The 16184-nt window shown below is 52.6% G+C and overlaps 1 protein-coding gene across 1 annotated transcript in view; it reads left to right on the plus strand.

Moving 5' to 3' along the window:
- Col13a1 (collagen type XIII alpha 1 chain) overlaps positions 1 to 16184 on the plus strand; it is an 84703-nt gene that overhangs the window by 38330 nt on the left and 30189 nt on the right. The window contains exons 16-22 of the mRNA XM_076557178.1: positions 6970 to 7014; positions 8452 to 8484; positions 9180 to 9206; positions 12249 to 12302; positions 14254 to 14340; positions 14873 to 14926; positions 16015 to 16059. Coding sequence (XP_076413293.1) covers positions 6970 to 7014; positions 8452 to 8484; positions 9180 to 9206; positions 12249 to 12302; positions 14254 to 14340; positions 14873 to 14926; positions 16015 to 16059 — 345 coding nt within the window. The remainder of the gene's footprint in view (positions 1 to 6969; positions 7015 to 8451; positions 8485 to 9179; positions 9207 to 12248; positions 12303 to 14253; positions 14341 to 14872; positions 14927 to 16014; positions 16060 to 16184) is intronic.

Consider the following 16184-nt stretch of genomic DNA (forward strand, 5'->3'; position numbering starts at 1 on the left):
TCTCAATCCTGACGTGAAGTGATTGTCACTCGTGCTCAGGCAAGGGCCGCCATCCTCCACATCTTAGTTTAGCCAATGGCACCTGGCTCACCCGGTCTGTCCCAGAGCCCGGCCTGGGAGACCATTATCCCCCAGGTGTTAATACTTTGGTGAACAGTCATGCTGGAATCAGAAGTGAGGTCCCGCCAGCCTGTCTGAAAGCACCTTGTGGATTCTCTAGGAGAGGAAGGCTGAATGGCGCCCCCCCCCTTTACCCATCAGCCTTCCCTTGCTCTTTCTTCCCTCTCCCTCTTCCTTTCCTCCCACTCTGTGGTTCATTAAGGTACAAGGAGGAGAAATTAATTTGGAGGAGGAATGGACATGGATGTCAGAAAGATGTTTCCACCTCTCCCCACTAGCGGAGGAGGAGTGGCCACCACTTACGGTGACTCTGAGGCGAGACAGCTGTGCGGCCACCCCCACCCCCACCCACCCCGACCCCCCACCCCCACCCCCGTGGTCTCTGCGAGAGAGGGGGAGTCCTTGGTGTAGCAGATGGACCTGCCCCATGAGCTCGGCTTGTTCTGTCTCCCAGGCTTGGCACACGAGGTGGAGTTTAATTTCTCAGCCTGTGAAGGATGAGAATGAGACGCTCCCTCCATGCCCCCACTCCTACCCTCCACCACCACCCTGTCCCCACACTGGCTGGACCAGGCCTGGGTCCTCTCAACCAGGCCAGCAAGGCTTACTTCTCTACTAGATCTTTGAGAGCAAAGCCCAGGGTGGCTAGCACCCTTATGCAGCCCCTATACCTGCCCGAGGCCAACGCTCCTGCCTAGACATCGCATGCATTGCTGTATACCCATGTGTTACCTGCTTGGCCCAAGTTTATAACAACGATATTGCGCAGTATAAAGCACGTCTCAAACATCACACATCACAACCTCCGGTCTCCTTCGGACTAGTGTGAGTCACAAACCTGATGGGAGCTTATCTCGTAGTGCATCCAAATTAGTACCGTGTCTGGTACACCCCAGATCATCCGCATGGACATCTGTAGAGGACCATAGCTAGGACACATTCTGAAGGAGGCAGTTCTGTGGAGTGATGACCAGCACCGCTATGAATATTCTCCGAGCCTCTCCCACATGCCAGCTGGGGTATTAGGCACTCCATAGGCATCACTTTGTGCCCCAGCCCCTTTTTGAAGCCCAGGCTTACCTTAAACTCATGTGGTAGCTGAGGATGACCTTGAACACCTGCCTGATCCTTCTGACTTCCCGAGGGCTGGGATTATAGCTATGCTTCCTCACAGTCGGTTTATGTGGTGTCAGAGACTGAACCTAGGCAAGCATTCTACCAACTGAGTCTCACCCCAACCCCTGTGCATCCCTCACTGTATTGTCTCCTAAATCCACCTCAGAAAGTCAGATTTTTTTTTTTTTTTTTTTTGGTATCTCTCGCAAAGCATGGGTCACAGAGTCTGTCTCCCTCTAGCCCCGAGCTGGGAGGTGGTGACATCTGGGTCTGTCTAAATTCAAAACCTTACTCTGAGTGACTTTGCGACCTGCCTGCGTGGTAGGGTCTCCAAGGGAATCTAGTGTTCCGAAAGGCTTTCTCCCTCATCTTCCCAGGAAGGCCATGAGGTGGAAGATGAGATGTCCTCTTCGTGGAGACAGAGACCACGGCTGGGTTCACATCTCGCAGGGCAGAAGGTGTAGGCACATGGGTACCTCGTTTAGATGAACTGAGAGTGTGCCTTGTCCAGTGGAGGGACCCTAGATAACCGAGCTGCTGCTTACTCCTAAAACGGCTCATCTCCAGCCTCCACTACTCCTGAGAGATCCCTGTGGCCCTCCGGCCCCCAGAGGGTCCAAGTGACCCAGGCTCCCTGTGGCATTTCCAAACGGCAGAGGGTACACAGCATTTTCTGTCCACGTTGGGGAGTCCCAGTGAGGACATCCAGACTCTGGAAATGGATGCAGATAAGAGCAGGGAGACACGGGCCTCGAGGGCACCGGACAGCCTCCAGCCCCCACTCCATGACCTCTGGGCTCTGCTCCGCCCTCCAAAGCCCACAGATTAATTAGAACTGACTTTTCCTTTGGAACTGACCACACAATCAACCGATCTCAAATTGCGATTACCAGCCAGCCATCCTTCCAAAGCCCCGAGCCTTCAATGGGGCACCCGACCCCAGGAATTCCCTGGATCACTCCCTGCCAGCCCTAATTACCGGAGGACCTGGGATTTCCATGGTTCCGGTCCTTGCTTCTGGGCAGGGAAGCTGGGGAAGTAGGAACTCAGTCCCCTTTTTCCTGGAAGGACAAACCAAGAACTCTTGCCGGGGACCAAGTGAGTCTCCTCTCCTCATCTCTGCAGCTTTTCCAACCCAGGGGCTCCCCAGCCTTCACAGCCCACTCACCAGGCAATCCCCCATCCCCTGCAGAGAACAAAGATGCCATGTCACTGACCCCTTGTAGGAGAGCCCTGGCCCTGAGTTAGGGAAATCCATTCATCTCCCTAGCCTGCCGGCCCTTTGCTTGGCTGCAGAGAGCGGACGCTGAAGCCCCACCCACCCCTGTCCCTCCAGACAGACTTCTTGCCAAGTCCCTGGGCAGCTTGTTCAACAAACAGTAAATCACCAATTAGGAGGCCACACCCGCTGGCCAAGCTTGTGCCATCCTGTCATCTCTAGAAAGGATGGGTCCTCCCACCTAGAAACTTCAAAGGACGCAGAACCTGTTGATAGTGAGGGTGGGGACACACGAGGGGGCTCCTGGGAGCTGGGACGGGCCTTCAGGGTCGCTTAGTGCAGCCCCCTAACCAACTCTTGGTCTCTTGAACCACAGTGATGGTAGTTCCCCCCCTCCCCTCCTGCAGCTTCCATTCATTGTTTCTTGGCACCATGTTAAAGAGCCAGCACCCCCCAAGGGTGGCTGGCTGCGTGGGAGTCACAGTCCTCATATGCATGGCAGAGGGGCCAAGACCCTTTGGGGGCACTTGGAGCACCCACTTGCCCAGCCACAGGATGGTCCAGATGGGGTGTGGAGAACCCCCTGCCCCCCCCCACACACACACCAGGGAGCCTCTGGGATCCCCACTGGGAAGGCAGAGGCAGAGAGGAATCGGAGCCATAGGTTTGGACAGCTGTGAGATCCAAGCCCCAAAGCCAAGCAGGGCACTGAGCCAGTGGGGCCAAGCTGAGCACAGTTCCACCTGTGCCTTTGGAACTGAAACACTCAAGAGGGCAACAGAAAAGGAGGCCCTAAATCTCAACAGAGGCATGCCACAGCTTCAAAGTGTGTTGCTGTCCTTCAGCCCTGGCTGCGCCAGCCTCTGCTTCCCCTTCTGAAACAGGGTCTTGGATCCTGGAGGGCGCCTCTCTCCCATCCAGGAAGCAATGCTCTCTGGCCTATCCAGAGGTCAGGCAGGGCAAGCCCCTAGGCTGGAACTGAGCAGTGAAGCTAATGAGAGCGGAGAGAGCCCTGGTGTGGGGTCAGCCTGGCGCCCTTGCTTCCTGCCCAGCAAAAGGGCAGGAGGGAGGAAAGTCCTGAGGCCCTGAGACCAAGATCAACCAAGGGGGGCTGGGGGTGAGGAAGAGGGGAGATCGGCCGCCCTACAGAGGACTGCTCCCTAGAAGGAAGTAAGGATGGCTGGTTCTTTTGTGTGCAGGCATGTCTTCACAAGGTCAAGCCCACTCGAGCTAAGGACTGTTTGGGTTAGCCCAGGGCCCTGGCGGTGTGCGTGGCTTCTTGGGCTGCCTTCCAGCTGCAGGCCATTTCCCCAGTAGAGGCATCCTTGGCTGTCCTGGAGGTATTAGGAGGGGACAGTGGAACCCCACCACCACCCCCCAGACTTGTATTTTGACCCAAACTAAGGCTTCCTATGACTCCTTTTTCTGGAACCATGGACCAAGCGTCTCCAGCTGACGGATCTTCTTCTATGCAGAGCCATGCAGGCCGCCAGGGTGGGGCTGGGGGTGGGTGTGGGTGTCGGGTGGGGGTGGGGAAGTAGATCCAGTCTGATCTCACTGTGCAAAAGAGAAGGATGGAGTCAGAGAGGAAAACAGTCACGCTGACACCTAGACCATTGTCACACATGGACGATGGGAGAGATTTCAGAGACCTTGCAGAAAGCTCAGGAAAAAAAGCAACCGGTAGCTTCTGAGCAGCCAGGGCCTCTCAAGGTGATATCCCTCCAACATCCCTGCACACACTAAGGGACTCTGTCTAGGACAGTGGTTCTCAACCTTCCTAATGCTACAACCCTTTAGTACAGTTCCTCAGGTCATGGTGACCCCCAACCATAAAGTTATTTCGTTGTTACTTTGTAACTGTAATTTTGCTACTGTTACAAGTCGTAATGTAAAGATCTGATATGCAACCCCCAAAGTGGGTTGTGACCCGCAGGTTGACTAGGGACTCCTGGCTGAGTCAGAGTGGTGGAGTCTATTGGAATCTTATCAGGGAACCTGGTCCTCTAGAGAGGAGTGCCACCTAGGACCCTGAGGGGGCCTTTAAGACCACTGTGGCCAAGATGGCCAAGTTCAGAGTCGGTCCTTCTGCACCCTCTGCTGGCCACAGAGCAGACCTGCCTGTGCTGACTGGACCCCTCCAACACCCTGGGCAGGCCAGGGTGGAAGAGGATTGATTTGGTGTTTGGACATAAAAATTAGGGCCTTATGTAGAACTCAGGCACTTGGCTCCAAGAGGATGAATATGATGCATGCAGTGTCCATCACAGATGGGCGTGACATGTGTCCAGATGTCAAGTGCAGAGTGAGCTGGGCGTGGTGGCACTAGCCCATGATCCCAGATAATCAGGAGGCTGAGGCAGGAGGATCACGATCCTGTCTGGGCTATAGAGTGAGCTCAAGGCCAGCCTTCACAGCTTAGTGAAACCCTGTCTCAAAATTAAAGGTAAAGACATCTCAGGAGATCGAATTTAACAGTAAAACAATTTTGTAGCATGCATGATGCTCTGGGTTCAGTCCAGTATTAGGGGTAGGAATACAAGGTGAAGACCCAGGACTGGGACATGGGGGCAGTAAAGGGTCTCACAGAATTATAAATATGGCTTTGAACTGAGGAAGTAGCAGAGAGCCGTGAGGCCATGGAGGTGGATGGCACGCACCTCTAGGAACACAGTGGTTTATCTTCACCGGGAAACCAGGATGGAGGCAGACCTCAGAATACCGTGCTCAGGAGCCCAGGGGCCCCGTGTCTCTTATCTTTGGGCAGTGGAGACTGTGAAGTTGGAAGCCTCATTATCTCGCCTGTGTGCTGGGAGGACTTGGAGACATCGGTGGGGAGGGCCCAGCATGGAGGAAGAGAGCGGGAGTCGCCTTTGTCCGGAGAAGGAAGGGCAGAGCTGTCCTGTGAGATAGCGGGGAAGAGAGTCTGAGCAGATACAGGTCAGGCGGGAGCCACAGCGGGAGTCAGTGTGTCTGGGCTCTGGATTTCCCACCGCAGCAGCACCTTCAGCACCCCTGAGGCATCCGCTGCTGACAGAGTACTGCTGCCTCTCAGTACTGGGGTGTCGCGTGGGGTTCAGTGCATGAGGCAAGAGCTAGCCCCCCTAGACAATCGGATTACAGTCTTGACTCACCTTTTCACGGTCCCTTGCGTCACTGGCTGCCATCTCCAGACCCACTTCGTGATGATGATGGTATGACGGCCTTCCTGGGGCCCCTCTTCCTGCAGCTCTGATGGTCACAGGGGGCAGGATCAGAAAGGGGGGTTGGAAAAATGAACGATAGCTCACAAGCCCAGAGAGCTTAGGAAGAAGAGGCCACCGGATGAAAGTAGAGACACACATGTCTGCTCCAGCAGTGGGCACCATGTTAGCAAACCCGCCGGCGGTAAGAAGGTCTGCAGACGGTAAGAAGGTCTGTAGACGGTAAGAAGGTCTGTAGACGGTAAGAAGGTCTGTAGACGGTAAGAAGGTCTGTAGACGGTAAGAAGGTCTATAGACGGTAAGCAGCCACATGGCTGTTCTTGCCACCGCCTGACTCCAGGCCCAGCATAGTGGAGGCAGGGGGATCCTCCAGTTCAAGGCCATCTGCCTGGCTAGGTTTAATGTGTGTGTGTGTGTGTGTGTGTGTGTGTGTGTGTGTGTGTGTGTGTGTGTCTGTCTGTCTGTCTGTCTGTGTCTGTGTGTTTGTGTGTCTGTGTGTGTGTCTGTGTGTGTCTGTGTCTATGTGTATGTGTGTCTCTGTGTGTGTCTGTGTCTGTGTGTGTGTCTCTGTGTGTGTGTCTGTGTCTGTGTGTGTGTCTGTGTGTGTGTCTCTGTGTGTGTGTCTGTGTGTGTGTGTGTGTCTGTGTCTGTGTGTGTCTGTGTGTGTCTGTGTCTGTGTGTGTCTGTGTCTGTGTGTGTGTCTGTGTGTATCTGTGTCTATGTGTATGTGTGTTTGTGTGTGTGTGTGTCTGTGTGTGTCTGTGTCTGTGTGTCTGTGTGTGTCTGTGTCTGTGTCTGTGTGTCTGTGTGTCTGTGTGTGTCTGTGTGTGTGTCTGTGTCTGTGTGTGTCTGTGTGTGTGTCTATGTCTGTGTATCTGTGTGTGTGTGTCTGTGTGTGTCTGTGTCTATGTGTATGTGTGTCTGTGTGTGTGTCTGTGTCTGTGTGTATGTGTGTCTGTGTCTGTGTGTCTGTGTCTGTGTGTCTGTGTCTGTGTCTGTGTGTGTCTGTGTCTGTGTGTCTGTGTGTCTGTCTGTGTGCCTGTGTGTCTGTGTGTCTGTCTGTGTGCCTGTGTGTCTGTGTGTGTTCTCCCCCCATCTCCCTCTTTCTCTCTCTTCTACATCTGTGACTTGGGTCTTCCTTCAAGATGGCGTCAGGGAACTGAGGGAATTGGTGCACACGGCTCCTGCCATGGCAGGGTCCTTGGAACTCATGGGGGTTGGATGAGAAGCTCCAAGCTTGGAACTCAAGCTTGTGGGCCCTAATGCTGAGTCTGGTCCTTTACTCATGGTTGCTCTTGTTTCTTTGTCCAGGGAGAGCGGGGCATGCCAGGGATGCCAGGCAAGCATGGAACCAAGGTACCCATCCCTCTCTATTCCTCTTCCACACTCTGGGAATCTTAGTTCCTTCTTGGGTCCCTTCCTTTTCATAACCTGTTGGGAACATGGGATGCACACTCTCTCAACCCTCCCCCTTCCTAGATCTATCTTTCCTAACATGAGCAGGGTGGGGCTGGTGTGATGTGGCTCGATTGCTTCCTGGGATTTCTGGATCATAAAAATCTTTCTCAGCTTTCAGCTTTAGCATGGGCCTGAGATCCAAAGAAAACATAAGAACCCCAACACCCTCCACTTGAGCTTTTCTTTCTTTTATTTCTTAATATTTATTTATTATGTATATGATGTTCTGACTGCATGTATGCCTGCAGGCCAGAAGAGGGCACCAGATCTCATGACAGATGGTTGTGAGCCACCATGTGGTTGTTGAGAATTGAACTCAGGACCTCCCAAAAAAGAAGAGCCAGTGCTTTTAACCTCTGAGCCATCTCTCCAGTCCCACTTGGGCTTTTCTAAATGGCACTTTGAACAACATTTTCGCTTCAAAGTATATGGTCTTGAGGAAATAAGAAAATTAATTTTATAAACCAGGTGTGGTGGTACACACATGTAATCCAGCACAGTTCAAGGCCAGCCTGTGCTACATGAGACCCCATCTATTAAAAAGAAGAAGAAGAAGAAGAAGAAGAAGAAGAAGAAGAAGAAGAAGAAGAAGAAGAAGAAGAAGAAGAAGATTAAAAAGGAAAAGGGAGATGGCTCAGCAGAGCTTACTGTACAACTGTGAAAGTATGAGGACCTGAGTTCGAATCCCCAGCAGCCACATAAATGGGGTGGCACATGCCTATAATCCCAGCACTGGGAAGAAACAGGAAGGTCCTGTGACCTTGCCGACCAGCTAGTCTAGACATTCAGTGAACACTAGGTTGTCTCAAAAAATAAGGTGGAGAGTGATAGAGGAAGAACCTGACAGTGACCTCTGGCCTCCATGTGTGTACACATGGGTGTATATCCCTACAAACACATGTGCACACACACATATATACCTCACACACAAAAGAAGGCATGGGGTTTACTTCCAGTTCTTGAGGGAAAAGGTTTAAAGAGCTGTGGTTGGTGGTAACCCCACTTATACACAGGGGTGCACTAGGTGAAACCAGAGCCTTCCTATGGGGTTACCTGGCGGTCCCCACCCTTTGACCACAGGGAGCTAGCCCAGGAAGCCTCACTGTCCCTGAACTCCCACTGAAAGTCCTGGTAACCCAGCAGACGGACCGCCCATGTTCCATCCTCCGGTGCACTCTTGGGGTGCCCAGCTCAGGGTGTCACATTCTCCCACACGCTGGGGCAGTACTGGCTATCAGTCACCAGAAATGTGCAGATGGTAAGACCAGGCAGAGCTGCTCAGCTAGCGGCCTCTGACCTCAGAGACCTTCATGCCTTTTTTTTTTTCTTTACCAGGGGGCTCCTGGGATTGCCATGGCTGGGATGAAGGTCGGTAAACACTGTCATTCTATGTGTTGGGGGCAGGATATGAGGGTGTCATGAGACCACAGAGCTAGGGCTTGGGCTCAGCAGCATGGCAGCTGGACCCAGGGGATTCAGCCAGGTCTCCAGCCTCCACTCACGGCCTCCCTAGTCTGCCACTGAGAGAAGCCAGCCCTTTGCCACACTCCAGAACCAGCTGCCATGGGCTTCCAGACACCTTTTCCCTGAACCCTTAACTAAGCCAGTGGGTACCATGAGGGTGCCCAGTGGTACCCAATATGGATCTTAGCAGTGCTCCACTCACAGGTGGCACCTCCTGGGGTGCTCCTAACCTACCCATCCTTCTAGGGCAGCAGTTCTCAACCTGTGGGTCGCGACCCCCTTTCTCGGGGGGGGGGTCACCTAAGATCATCAGGAAACCCAGATATTTGCATTACAGTTCTGAAGTAGCAATGAAAATAACTTTATGGTTGGGGGGTCACCACAACATGAGGAACTGTATGAAAGGATCAAAGCATTAGGAAGGTTGAGAACCACTGCTCTAGGGGCGTAAATGAGACCCTCAGGAGCAGCTTCCCAGAAGGCCGTTGTCCTGGAGTTTCCCCTGAGCAGAGGAAGTGCCCCTCCCCCCAGGCAGAGGGCCCTTGTCCCAGTTTGGTCCCTCCCCCTTCTTCATCCCTGTCGTCTTTGTCCCCACACAGGGCGAGCCTGGGACTCCAGGAGCCAAGGTACTGACAGAAAGGGGAATCCCCAGGGGCACAGAGGAACGAGATGGGCGGTGGGGTGAGGCTGACAGGGGCCACCATTTTCCTTCTGGTCCCCCCTGAGGCCCAGCCAGGGTGTGTGTGAGCATACTGTAAGGAATTTCCTCTTTCCTGGTCCTGCCTGCAGGCATGGCAGCTGTCAGGGGTGGGGGTAGGGGGAATAAGGAGGTGGGGGGGCAGAATTGGGGGGTGGAATGGGGGAGGACACGATATACCGTCCTCTGCACATAACCAAGGGTCTCATCTTATCTAGAACAATAAGTGATGTAGCAGCATGACAGAAATGTCAAACGAACTTGAAAATGACTGAGTGAAAAATCTTTCACGGAGCCAGGCCAGGTGGCACAGGCCTAGACTCTTGCCTGTCTGGGGGACTGAGGCAGGAAGGTCACAAGCTCAAACCAAGCCCATTGAACTTGGCAAGGTCTTTTTGTCCAGGGAATGATAAAAGAGGGCAGCGGCAGTGGTGGTGTACTTATCTGCTATGGGGGAGGCCTAGGGGGGGCAGGGTCGTGGTGGATATGCTAATGTGCACTAGAAATCCTAAAAAGCCAATACAGTCTGCAGTACCCGTATGTTTATCTGAATTCCTCTTGTTGACAAGGAGCCCGAGGGCAGTTGTCTGGGAACCCCAGTCTCTGATTCCACCCCCATCCTTCCCTTACCACCATGTCCATTTATCAATGACTTTCTCTTGTCTCTAAGAGAGATGCAGGGAAGCTGGGGCCCCAGGCATGCTGGGAAAGAAGGGACAGAGGGTAGGACAGAATGCCTCAGGGGACATGGGCCCCAGGGGCTCCACCCTGTAGCTACTGTGCTGGGTAGGCATGATATGGAAAAAGGGAATGTGGCATGGACCAGCAAACTCGGGGACACAAACCCTTCCAGAAGTCCTTGGCTACCAGCGAAAGGCCAGGGACAAGGACCACACCTCGTCATCTTTGTTACCAAGCATCTCTGTAGGCAGGACCTTGTCTTTTGTTCCAGCTACTGGGAGTGCCCAGGCTAAAACCCACCCCAGGGGCAGTCCAGACAAGGCTGGGCACTGGGGAGCCAGTTTGCCCTTCCTTTTCCCCACCCCCAGTCATCCTTACCAGGCTCCTGCCTGGCTTTCTGCCTCCTTCCCTTCCTCCATACCATGTTACCAGGCAGCCTGTCCCCAAGGGCAAGTGGCAGGGATAGGACACTTAGAGACTCAGTGTGGCATCTTTGCTGCCTCCAGCTGGAAAGATCATTAAGACTGTGGCCCCAGAGTCCCCCAGATCATGTTCTTGTGTATGGGAATGGCATTAACCACACTCTTGACTGTGGAGACAAGAATTCCAATGCCAACCTGAATCAACTCCCTGCTGGTGAGGTGCGCTTTCCATCAGGCACTGTTCTGGAGTGAACTACACCCTCCAAGATTCATATGCCGCAGCCTAGAGCCCTAAGGTGTCTGCATTAGAGGACAGGGATTTTCTTCATAAAGGTTAAATGAGGTCACAAGGGTGGGACCCTAATCTGATGATGGCACTGGTGGCCTTATCAGGTGAAGATAGTCCTCCTCTTTGCCAAGTGAGAGCAGACAGATGAGAGCCATCTCCAAGCCAGGAGAGCCCTCCCCTTCTCCCTCACACAGACACCCAGATGGCAGTCTGGGGCGATAAGGGACTAGATCTCTGCTCTCTCAGCCACCCAGGCACAGTACTTTGTTATGACACCATGCTGACTTATAGAGACACTGTAGAGGCAAAGTGAAGACTGTACCCCAAAAGGTGGACCACGGGAGACCTGGGGGAGACTGGCTGTGCCATTAGCTCAGTAAGGGACTGTCCAAAGTCACCTATCTCTTGGGGTAGGCTGGCTCTGCCTAATAAATGAGGCTTGGTGTCCAGCAACCTGACAGGATTTGTGCCGTGAGGACAGATAGCTGAGTTCTGCAGCTTTGGGCAGAGCCTGAGCAGGGAAATACTGCCTCAGTGATCCACAGACCAAATGTATTAGCCAGCAAAACTTACATCCTCTCACGGCCCTAGAGGCCAGAAGCCCAAAGGCAGGGGGTAGGAGGGGTGTGCACTCTGAAGGCTTTTCCTTTTAAGTGGTTTACGACAATTTTCAGGTCCCCTCGGCTTGCAGAAGCCTCAACTCATATACTTTCATTTTCACATAGCATCTGTGTGTCTGTGTCTGTGTGTCTGTCTCCAGACTTCCCCATCCTATAATGTCATGGGAACACTGGGTTCTGTCTACTCCAGCATGATCTTCATATTCGGTCTTAACTAATCTTGATTGACCCTATTTCCAAAAAGGGTCACTTTCTGAAGTACCGGAGGTTAGGACTTCAACACTGAACTTTGCTGGAACACAAATTTGGCCCATGACACAAACTTCTCCCACAAAGGACATTCTGGTGTTTGGATTCCGTCTTAGAGGCAGGAGGAGGCAGACAGAAAAGGCAGGGGCCGGTGTGGGGGAGGGGGGAAGAGAGCAGACATAAAGACATGAAGAAGAGCAGAGTGGATACAAGGGAGAAAGAATTCCCAAGCCCCCACTTTCCAAACTGCCCTCCTCCCTGCTTCCAAGGGCTCTCTGGAGAGAGAGACTCAACTGTGGACTGTGGCCAGGGTTTCTTCTCCATCCTGAGAATTCTAAGAGCCAGGCTCACATGGGAACAGAGCAGGGATGTCAGCCATTGCCCGTGTGAAGTCCCTCAGGAAAGAATAAGTCAGGACGGAGGTCCAAGAGGAAGCAGAGGCCCAAGGAGGAGCTGATAGACAAGAGCCAGGGGAACCACCAGGGAGGCAGAGGCAGGAGGATCTCTGTGAGTACGAAGCCAGCCTGGTCTACAAAGCGAGTTCCAGGACAGCCAGAGCTACACAGAGAAACCCTGTCTTGAAAAAAACAAAACAGCAACAAAAGAGCCAGACATCCTGAAGAAGCCGTTCTTAATCTCTCTCTCTCTCTCTCTCTCTCTCTCTCTCTCTCTCTCTCTCTCTCTCTCTCTCTCTCTCTCTCTCTCTCCAGGGTGAGAAGGGGGCTTCAGGTCCCCCCGGGCTCTCCGGCCTCTCGGGGCAGAAGGTAGGTGGGTACACATTTTCGGTGGTGGATGGTGGACTCTCTGCAAGCCTTGCTCTCCTCCTGGCCCTGTCCGTTCCCAGACTCGGGGAAAGCAGTGGGGTACAGTCAGATGGAGGTGTGGGTCCCACAAGAGGGCCCAAGAACACACCAATTTGAAGAATTCAGGAGCTATGCCCCTGCTTGGATGTCTTGGTGTAGGCTCTGAAAGTCAGCTCATTTGAAGCCATTTAAATCAGTTATTCGTGCATTTGTAAGCAGGCGTGTGTGCCTGTGTGTGCCCCTGCATGTGGTGCACACGTGTGTGCATTCATATGGAGGCCAGAGGTTAGCCTGGTTGTCCTTCCTCAGGAGCGGTCTACTGTGTTTTTTGAGAAAGTGTACCTCTATGTCTTCCCCCCCTACCCCCGCTTAACAATTAAGCTAGACTGGCTGGCTAGTGAACCTCTGGGATCTGCCTTCCTCTGCCTCCCCAGCACGGGGGTGTTATAAGCACTTGGTACCACACCCAGCTTTTCACTGTAGGGGTAGAGGCAGGGGGTGCTGGGAATCCAGACTCTCATCCTTGAGCTTGTGAGGCATCCCTGCTTAGGTTCCTTAAAGTTATTTTTAAAAGTAGGTCATTTTAAAAAAGACTTAAGGTCCAGTATGTCTGGAGAGAGCTCCGTAAGAGAGGCCCCCAGCAGAGTCAGGATCAAGGGCTCTGAACATGCCGTCCTGAAGAGGCAGACAAAGCTTCCTGTCACCCTGCGTGTTCCCAACCCACCCAGGAGCACTCACTGCACAAGTCCCCGGTGAAATGTGCCTCCTCCCCACCCCACCCCCACGCCTCGGCCCCCTCCCCAGCCTCAATCACCAATATGTCGGTCTGTTGCTGGAGGTCTTCTCTCCAGGTTCCACCAAGCCCCGCAGTCCCACAATCCAAGAATAAAATAATCACTCAGATGCTTATATTATTTATAAACTGTATGGCCGTGGCAGGCTTCTTGCTAACTGTTCTTTTATCTTAAATTAACCCATTTCTATAAATCTATACCTTGCCACGTGGCTGATGGCTTACCGGGGTCTTTACATGCTGCTTGTCCTGGCAGTGGCTGTAGTGTCTCTCCTTCCTGTTTCCCCAATTCTCCTCTTTCCTTGTTCTGCCTATACTTCCTGCCTGGTCACTGGCCATCAGTGTTTTATTTATATAGAGTGATATCCACAGCACTTGCCCTTTTCTTCTTTTTTTAAAAAGGAAGGTTTTAACTTTAACATGTAAAATTACATATAACAAAACAATTATCATGCAAGAATTACAGTTACAATATTAAAGAAGATGTCCTATCTATCTTATATTTGTGAGTTTAAGCTTAAAATTTAAAGATAAGTTATATCTAACTTATCTTTTATCATAACTGAGGAAATTACATATAACAAAACAATTATCAAGCAAGAATTACAGTTACAATATTAAAGAAGATGTCCTATCTATCTTATATTTGTGAGTTTAAGCTTCAAGTTTAAAGATAAGTTATATCTAACTTATCTTTTATCATAACTGAGGAAATTACAACTATCTAGTCTTTAACCACATCAAAGACCTGAGAAGGAACATAATGGTACCTGAGAAATGGTAGATGGATGTAAGCAACTTTTGGGAATCTTGTAAGAGTAGACCAAGACAGCTGGCAGCCTGGACAGTCACCTAATGTTTCTCAGCATTGTTGGTGCATTCAAATTGGCTACAGGCCTAGAGTATCTGACAGACCATTTTCAGAAGCAGGAATTCTGAAAGATCGGTCCCACGGGTGGCAGGGCTGACCCAGAAACCCCAAGCCCTTGGGTGGCCTTTCTGCAGCCGACCTGGCCTCAGGACTGTCCCGTCGGCTGCTCTTCGTCCTTGGACAGGAGTCCATCAGTCACCTCCTCCCGAGTGGAGAGCCAGTGATATAACTCTGCTTTCCCTCCCCAGGGAGAAAAAGGCGATGCAGGCAATGCCCTTGGAGGAGGCAAGGGGGAACCCGGCCCCCCAGGGATCCCTGGGCCCCCGGGGCCAAAGGTGAGTCTTGGCTGGCATCTGTGTCAACAGAGACGTGGAGCCCCAAAGAGGCCTGGGCAGATGGACAGCTCCGGGAGAGCAAGGTGTTGAACATGGTTGGTTGCTGCCTTCCCTGCATCCTAGAGAAATGGCTGCAGCCTAACTCAGCAGGAGCTGCAGCTTTGCCAGAGGCAGCAGCACCCCCACCCCATGCTCTCAGGCCTAGGGTCATAGGTCATGAGGTTGCCACAGCTTAGGTCTCAATGGGGACTTGAGGATGCCTGGCCACCACGTCTATGTCTTCTGATCTAGGGAAGGAGAGTTAGAGAGCTGTATTTGCTAACTCTGGTCCACGTTCCAGGACTCTGCCCTCACACCTCAACCCATACCGCCCATCCTGGACGCGTGGGGATCTCTACCCCAATTCCCAGGGCCTTCATGTCCCCTTCTGTTGCCCAGGCAGGCAGGACCTGGTATAGTGCGTCTTTCTAACAGACTCCCGACTCTGCCCCAGCTGCCCTGAGTGCCCTCACCTCCTCTCTCTTCTTCCCAGGGAGAAGCTGGTGTCGATGGCCAGGCTGGGCCCCCAGGACTGCAAGGAGACAAGGTAGAGTCCCCCACAGTCAGGAGCAGCAGGATGAGGGTGGTTCGGGGTGTTCGAACACAGCTCAGGAGACCAGTCATCCCGAGCCTGACTGGACCCCAGTGCTGACCCCAAGCAAGCCAGCTTTGACTCCTGATTTCTTCTTTTGACTTGAACCTCAGAGAAGCACCTGCTGAGACCACGGGCATGCAAAAGCCTGCCTGGAGAATGGGACACTTTAGCTGGCGAATGAGTCTGAACCCTGGCTTACAGTTGCTCCTCACACCACAGATCTACACGGAGAACTCTTTTCTGTCCACTCCCTGCCTCTTCCACAGGCACATGATAACCAAAATGCTGAGGTGGGCAGGGCACAGAGGGCAGTTCCTCAGAGGGGCAGTGGCAGGGCCATCTGAGTTGAGGTGATAAAGCATTCAATTTTTCTTTATCTTTAACTTCGTTTCATCTTCAAAATTCACATTACCCCGGAAAAATTAGATGTGTGATTTATCCTTCACTAGACACCATTGTCCCATCTATTCCATGTCACCTGGTCCTATTTCCAGCTGGAGCAGCCCCTGACCCATTCTAGGGCATCAGTATCCCTCTGGCTGTTCCCTCCTGACATCCCTGGACATCTGTTTCACCCTGTGGTTCCCCCTGTCCCAGTGGGCCCTAAAAAGATCGCATGGGCTCACTGAGGCCATCATTGAACACCAGGCAATGAGCCCTTGCAACCAGTGCGGAATGGAAACCAGGAGAAGCGAAGGGCTAGATACCTCCTGCCAAGGTTGTGACTGGTTTAGGGACCCGAGGAAAGGTAGCCAAAGGGACAGAAAAAAGTCACTAACGACTAACCTAGGATAGAAAGGAAGGGGTATCACCAAGCACAAAAGGAATAGGGCCCTGAGGAACTCAAACTCAGAGGAAGAAAGTGTGGGCAGGTATTAGGGAAATTTCTGGAAGCGGGTGGAGCCTGCATGGAAACATACAGGGAAGTCTGTCCTGTTGGCTTGAGCCAAGATGAATGAGCTAAGTGTGGCTCACCTGTGGTCATCAGGTGTTCTCACATTCAGCCCTATCAACCATTTCACTCATTTGTCATGCAACAGGGACAGCCAGGAGCAGCTGGGGAGCCGGGACCAGCTGGCCCCAAGGTATGTCCTGTCCGCCTGTCACCTGGAGTTGTAGCATGAAGGGACTTGACCCCGAGCTCTTGGAGAGGTGGGAAGGGAACGGTGCGCTGCTGGCCCTAGGAGGGAAGTCTGCCCAGCCATGGTGA

The sequence above is a fragment of the Peromyscus maniculatus genome, chromosome 21 (genome assembly GCF_049852395.1).
Source record: "Peromyscus maniculatus bairdii isolate BWxNUB_F1_BW_parent chromosome 21, HU_Pman_BW_mat_3.1, whole genome shotgun sequence".
Lineage (NCBI taxonomy): Eukaryota > Metazoa > Chordata > Mammalia > Rodentia > Cricetidae > Peromyscus > Peromyscus maniculatus.